Source organism: Chenopodium album, chromosome 25 (genome assembly GCF_948465745.1).
Source record: "Chenopodium album chromosome 25, dcCheAlbu1.1, whole genome shotgun sequence".
NCBI lineage: Eukaryota > Viridiplantae > Streptophyta > Magnoliopsida > Caryophyllales > Amaranthaceae > Chenopodium > Chenopodium album.
In genome coordinates, this window is record NC_137858.1 from 4,566,460 (window position 1) to 4,573,746 (window position 7,287).

General features: G+C 34.9%; 2 protein-coding genes across 2 annotated transcripts; both read left to right on the top strand.

Moving 5' to 3' along the window:
- The first annotated feature begins 1,332 nt into the window (after positions 1-1,332).
- On the top strand, positions 1,333-4,716 carry LOC145615024 (putative purine permease 11). The gene is made up of 3 exons (XM_081670104.1): positions 1,333-1,542; positions 2,606-2,777; positions 3,351-4,716. The coding sequence occupies exons 2-3, from the start codon at positions 2,762-2,764 to the stop codon at positions 4,472-4,474; spliced, it is 1,140 nt and encodes a 379-aa protein (XP_081526230.1). The 5' UTR covers positions 1,333-1,542; positions 2,606-2,761; the 3' UTR covers positions 4,475-4,716.
- Positions 4,717-5,722: 1,006 nt separating this feature from the next.
- Positions 5,723-6,820, top strand: LOC145614479 (NAD(P)H-quinone oxidoreductase subunit T, chloroplastic-like). The gene is made up of 2 exons (XM_081669532.1): positions 5,723-6,151; positions 6,269-6,820. Exons 1-2 carry the CDS (start codon positions 5,799-5,801, stop codon positions 6,684-6,686), a joined length of 771 nt encoding a protein of 256 aa, XP_081525658.1. The 5' UTR covers positions 5,723-5,798; the 3' UTR covers positions 6,687-6,820.
- The last annotated feature ends 467 nt before the right edge of the window (positions 6,821-7,287 follow it).

The following is a 7,287-nucleotide window of genomic DNA, read 5'->3' on the forward strand; positions in this document are numbered from 1 at the left end:
AACACGAGCATGCTATGTGAGCAGACCGCCAATCACTTCATCTTGATTATTCAAGGTATATTCTCCATATAAGGTTTGTTTGGTTGACATTAAATATAGGGAAAAAAATAAATAAGAAAAATTCAAAATAAAAAAAGAATTTTCATTTTTTACAAAATATAAGAAATAAATTACCAAGTCATCTCTCGATAATTTTAACACAAATTTTTATGTGTGGTTGGCTAAACGGCCCACACCGTGTGGATGAGGTTACTGGAATTACTCGGTCAGGGTTTACTTGAGGGGTTCGGTCAAGGGTTACTCGAAGGGTTACTTAGTCAAGAGTTCGATCAAAGGTTACTTGAGGGGTTGCTCGAGGGGCTACTCGGTTAGTAGTAGCTCAAGTAATCTCTGAACGAGTAATTTTAGGCACACGGTGTGACTAGCCACACATAAATATTTTTCAAATTTTATTTTCCCATGAGTTGCAAATTCCTTAATTCCAAACAAACCAGTTATGAAAATTTACATGAATTTTATGTGGAATTATTTATTGGTTTTTTTTATTTATTTAGATTTTGAAAGAATTGCTTTATTTATTTTCAAAGACATTGCGAAAATTAAATTCCCATTTGTTCCATTGTTCTCTATCTCGACGTTGTGCTCTGCTTGTTCGAGGGTTTTTGCTGGAGATATTTTCGGTGATCACGCGGTGTCTTGTGCTGGTATTGTGGGTATTAAACATCGGCATAATGTTGTTCGGGATACCCTTGTTGATGTTTGCTATCGTTCTGGGATTTCAGCGAGAAAAGAGGTTGACATTGGGTTGGCTGGAGGGAACGACGAGGCCCTCAGACCTGCGGATGTGTTACTTTATTCATGGGATCGTGGTCGCGATGTCTGTGTTGATTTGACAGGGTCTTCTCCTTTGACACAGTCAGGGCTATCTGACTTCATTCCTGGGCGGGTTGTGGCTGATGCAGCTCATCGGAAGCGGGTTAAGTATGAAGCTCGATGTCAGGCGATTGGATATGGTTTCATTCCCTTCTCCTTTTCTTCGCTTGGGGAATTAGAGAAAGAGGCTGTTGCGTTACTGAAGCAAATTCAGAGGTTCTCGACGACGCAAGACATTGGGGCTCGTGCTGCAGCTCATATCTTCACTAAGGTAGGATTTGCAATAGCTAGAGGAGTGAGGGCCCAGATTGTATCTCGGCTTCCCACTAATTTATTGTAGGTTGTATGCCTTTTGTTTTTGAGATATAATAATAAATGAATAAATAAATTCCCATGAATTTTTATTTTTTTTGACGGGAGAAAAAAAAAAAAAAAAAAAAGCCTTTTGTCTCTCCTTCGTCAAATAAAAAAAAGGTCTTTCCTCCAAAGTCTAACTAACAACAGAATAAAAGAAAAAAGTTAGATTCAGTCGCTGGTGATGATTAACGGTTATAAAATAATTTTAATTCATTTGATATAATTACAATTGCTTTTTTCTTCCCCTTTTATCACTTTTTCATATTCAATTCAGACAAAATTACCGTGTCAAGGAAATCAAATCCACTTACTGTGAGTAATCTTCTTAACTTGGTATTTTGTTTATAAATTTTTCTTTTGATTTGTATTCTGTTTGATTTTTGTAAAAATTTAATTATCTTATGTATGATTTCACCCAATTTTAATTGGAATCATTTAAACCTAATTCTGAAATCGAAATTGTTCATTATAGCTTGAATTATACAGGAATTGCGTTGAATCCCATTTCCCAACTTTGAATTGTTTGGGTATAATTGTTGATATGGGTGAGATTGATCAAAATTTAATGATTGGATATTTTTGTTGGTTGATTAGTGGGGCAGGGTGAAGAAAAGTGATTGATGTTCAACTGGGTTTTGTTTCAGAAAATGGTATTTAAAATGATCTGAATTTTATGCTGTTTTTTGTTAATCTGGAATTTGAATGACCAGAAAGTTTGGTGGTCACATTGGGTGTCAACTGTCAAGTAATGAAATAATGTGTTACACACTATATATTATTTGTGTCTACTTTGTTACTCGGACTCGAGTACAAGGGTTGGACATGGTCCCACGGGTTATATTGACTGTTCAATGGACTCGGTCACACGGGTTAGTTTCATGTGTCCATGTACTCTTGTGTTGTAGTTGTCAATTGTTTAGGATTTAACACGGGTAGTTAATAGGTGAAATAGAGTAAAATTATGCAAGTGATCTATGATCAGGTTACATCAATCGTTCTCTCTGCCCACGGAACTGAGTAATTCGTTTTGTTCTCTTTGAATTATCATTCTGGCCTTGTAATATGTAGCTTTTTATTCATTTCATCAAGTGAATGGGCCAATGGGGAAGACGTCATGGCAAAATTTATGTACATTTAAGGGAATTTTTGAAAGCATCATTATCTAGTCATGTACACCTCCACAAACATTAACAGAATTATTAACATCCCTAAAAGAGTTCTTGTAGGCTTGATACAAGTGGTTTGAAATCTTTATTGGATGAATTTGTAACTGAATTATACTTCGTATATAAATTGATCAGATTGGTCAGAAATTCTACAGTTCATATGTTGTTATATCATCATCTTCTTAACTCTAGTCTTTTTTTTGTTTCAGGTGAAGTAGTTGCACCTATGATTAGATTTACATTTTAGTGTGTAAACAATCTAAGGGTACTACAGTGTACAGCTTCTCCCGGACTGAAGAAATTTTTTGTATGATCATTGGTAAAAAATGATCATTCGTTAAGGATTCAACAAAATATATAATCCAATGCAGGATTTAGCAGGTAAATACGATCACCTTATTAATTGCAACTTCTATGCTGAATGTACTATGAAGAAAAAGGTTGGACTTCTTTTTTCTTTGCCAGCCTTTACTTTGAGGAAATTGTATACTTATGCTGCTAATACTTGTCAAATGTGTTGGACTCGGGTATGTATTTTGTTTTTTTGTTTTTTTGTTTTTTTTTTTCCCCAAGGATCATATCCGTGTCCAACATGAGTATGACCAAGATATGGTGAAGTAGGTAAAGGATTTGAGTTGCAATAGACTGGCATTAAGCAGTATTTTCCTCTACTTTTTCATTCCTTTTAGGTCTTCATATGCATCTTTTAGTATAGAATTGAAATTCACCAATTGTGAAATCTGTTCTTGAAAATAGCGTGCTTAAAATGAAGCCTTTTTCATTATTTTTTCTATGAAGTCATTGCCAACACACTTTTTTAGTTTATTCTAAGTATAAGAAACTAATGTTGGCAGGTCCTTTTTACCAATATTCTTGAAGTTAGTACTTGTTTGCATTGCTGTCTGTCTGTTTTTTGATGGTAATGTGCGCTCAAGTACTTGTTATACATTGCAGATATCGAATACCCTATCTTGACTAGAGTCAGAACACAAAATGAGATTTCACCAATTCTGAAGCTATCACGGAAGAGATGGTGGATGTTAGTGGCAATCAATATCGCCTTTGTTATTTTAGGCCAAACTGCAGCGGTTCTGCTAGGTAGATTTTACTATGCTGAAGGTGGAAAAAGCATGTTTTTAGCAACCATTGTACAAACTGCTGGGTTTCCCATACTTTGCATTCCACTGATCCTTATTCCATTACCGCCAAGTTCTTCACCTCCTCCGGATCCACAAACAAAGAAGCACATTGTGTTGATCTATCTTTCTCTTGGTGTACTCCTTGCTGGTAACAATTTGCTTTATGCTATAGGACTTTTGTTTCTCTCAGCATCTACCTATTCACTCATTTGTGCAACACAGCTAGCTTTCAATGCTGTACTTTCATTTTTCATTAATAATCAAAAGTTCACCCCATTGATCCTGAACTCAGTGGTTATTCTCTCCTTTTCTGCGGCTCTACTAGCTGTGAATGGTGATTCTGACTCACCGGCAGGGGTATCTAAACTGGAATATTCTATTGGTTTTTTATGCACTCTAGGCGCCTCTGCAGTGTATGCCCTTCTTCTGTCTCTGATGCAGCTTTCCTTTCAGAAAGTGTTGAAGTCTGAAAGTTTTGCGATTGTTATGAAGATGCAAATATACACTTCACTCGTAGCAACTATTGTTTCAATAGGCGGACTCTTTGCAAGTGGGCAATGGAGGACTTTACATGTAGAGATGGAAAATTTTAAGTCAGGACCTCCGTCGTATTTTATGACCTTGGTTTGGACTGCTATATCTTGGCAAATTTGTTCAGTTGGTGTAGTTGGCTTGATCTTTTTGGTATCTTCTCTCTTTTCAAATGTCATCAGTACAGTAGCTCTCACTGCTGCTCCTATAGCATCTCTGATAGCTTTCCGTGAAACAATGAATGGCGCAAAGGCAATCGCGATGCTTCTGGCACTATGGGGATTTGCTTCTTATTTGTTTCAGAACTATTTGGATGATAGTAGAACCATGGAAACCCAGAAATCCACAGAAACCGATAGTAGCAATGAGATCCGTAAGGAGTCTTCTTGCGTTGTATCTTTAGCATGAGTGGCAACATTCTTTCGGATTTATTCCCTCTGTTTCAAGATTTAAGTCACTGATTGAGTATTTGAGTGTAATCTTATTCAGTACTCGTATTATTTTACTAGTACTTAATTTTAAATTATTGTAAACAGTGAGTGTCTTGTATAGTTGTATATTAATGAAGCGGAGGGAGTAGATTAAACAGACAATTGTAGCGAGATCTCTAAGGGTTTTATCTTGCTGTCTGTATCTGTAACAGAATTGAATGATTGGTAACATTTTTACTTTGTTGCTTCAACCTTTGATTGTTAACACTTTATTATCTAAAACTTATCCCTTGTCTTATTTTTTTGAACTTGAACATACTAGTCCTAATTCTGTTTAAACTTATTGGACCTAGTCATTTTACAATATAGATCATGGTATATTCATAAAGAATAATTTGTTAGTCAATTTATGACATACATATCCCATTACAGTATTTTTTTTGCATACATCATTAGTCGATTTACCTTTTTTTTTTTTTTTTAAATAGTGTCGTTTACTATATCAATTATGCAGTTAAAAATCATGGCCATAAAAAAAATATTGCATTAAAAAAAAGAAGTGCACAAAGTACAGTACATGATAACACATTGAAGTACAAAACAAACAGCCATTTTCCAGATACCCTTGCATTGTATTTTGAACCACAAAGTCTAAAAAATGGCAGAACCTCTAATTCAAGAAGCTGCTATAAGATTTTCTGGCAAATCATTTTAATCCTATGGCCTCTACGACATCTTAGTGTTTTACTTCCTTTTACTTAGCTTAGGTTGTAATCTTGTTTTTTAATTAATAGTTCTCTTTGACAAAAAAAAAAAAAAAAAAAAAAGAAAAAAAGAAGACAAATATGAAGTATAATTTAATCAATCAAGCAGCCTCGCCCTACTGTACTTTCTTAATTACTCATACATTGTTTTGAAAAGTCCACATGTCACGTGGCTTTCCCGACTTTCTTTAATGTTAACTATTATTTCATGTCATTACACATTTTATACTACTATAGGTTAAGTTCGTATTAATTAACCTCTCGATCAAAAGTTCGAATCTTAACCATTGTAATATTTTTGTGCCGAAAAAAAAAAAAAAAAAAAAAAAGATGAATTGAATCATGAATGTTACATGACAAGTTGACAACACGACAAATAGACAATTCGATATTGAAGTACAAGACAAACAAAAATTGTAGCAATTTTCCTCTCTAGATATCGTTGTATTGCATTTGAACCACAAAGTCTAAAGCAATGACAGAACCTCTAATTCAACAAGGTTGCCATAGGATTTTATCTCAAATCATCTTAATCCTATGGCCTCTACGGCATCTCCTCCATCTCCGGCTTCTCTCTTCGTTTTCGGTAGCATAACTGGTTATCCAACATTGAAGAACCAAACTAGTATCCTGTTACAAAATAAAGCAACAACTAGGAGGAAAAACCATGCTAAACTTTGTGTTTATGCCGCGACACAAGATTCCGGTAATTGGCAAAGGCCACCCCCTGGTGTAGACACAAGAATTCACTGGGAGAATGATGATGAAGGTTGGGTTGGAGGGAGCAGTTCGAATGCTAAACAAGAACCACTTAAACCTGAAACTGAGCAGAAGAATTTACTTGGTGAAAAATTTTCTGAGCTGCTTTACTCTTCTGATTCTCATTATCAGTAAGTGTAGTATATTATATTACAGGGTTATGTACAAATGTTATGAACTCGACAACTCTCTAGTATGTATTATCTAATGTTTATGCTAATATGTTAGGATTTTCTGTTGTTCATCAGGTTCTTAGGGATAACACCAGATGCTGATTTAGAGGAGATTAAAACAGCTTACAGAAGATTATCAAAGGAATATCACCCTGACACAACTTCACTTCCTCTGAAAGCAGCATCAGAGAAGTTCATGAGACTAAGAGAAATATACAATGTTTTGAGTGATGATGAAACTCGGAATTTCTATGATTGGACATTGGCTCAAGAGGCAGCTAGTCGTCGAGCAGAAAAGATGAGGATGAAGCTCGAAGATCCTTACGAGCAGGATGTTATGAATTATGAACCAGTCCCGGATATGGTTGATAGGCTTGGTGGGAAGAATTTACAACTCAGTGATCAAGCAATGAGTGCTCTTACATTTGATGCTATTATACTTGTCTTCTCAATATGTTGCATTGTTTATGCTATTTTCTTCAAGGAGTACTAATATATGTAAAAATCATTATGTATAGATTAGTTTTTTCAAATAACGAAGCTTATATATACATAGACTTGTACAAAAATGTAAGATATATATCAGTCTTTGATTGTATACAAGGTGGTTAGTTATTGTGTTACCAATTATTAGAGTATGTTATTGAATAGTTATAGCCTTTGCTTCAATCTTTTGTAGCCATTAGACATGTCGATTGAGAAATGAGATCATAGTTACACTATAAACTCTGATGAGAAACGCGATCATGTCAATTGATTTCCTGGCTAGCTTAACGATCCACTCAACCTGCAAAGTTTATTTAGGCAATGGAAAAGAATACAGCTTAAGTAGGTGTTTAGTTAAAAGTTGGGAGTCTTCTGTCTTCTCAAGAAGTTTTCTAAGGATGTTGCTTCACTTGAAAAAAACATAATCTGTTTTTAGAAGAATTTCACTTGTATAAAACACTTGTGTTTTTAAGGGGAAAGGAAATTAAACTCAAATCACAGTATGTAAGTATGCCAAGTATCCCAATCTTCAACCAAAAATGTACTTCCATAGTTTCATCTATATTCATCATGTCCAAATGATCACTAGTTAAAATTAAAACTTGTTG

Coding starts and splice junctions, on each gene's coding strand:
- LOC145614479 (XM_081669532.1), top strand. CDS start 5,799: ATGGCCTCTACGGCATCTCCTCCATCTCCGGCTTCTCTCTTCGTTTTC. Junction 6,152..6,268: donor TCTTCTGATTCTCATTATCA/GTAAGTGTAGTA, acceptor GTTGTTCATCAG/GTTCTTAGGGATAACACCAG.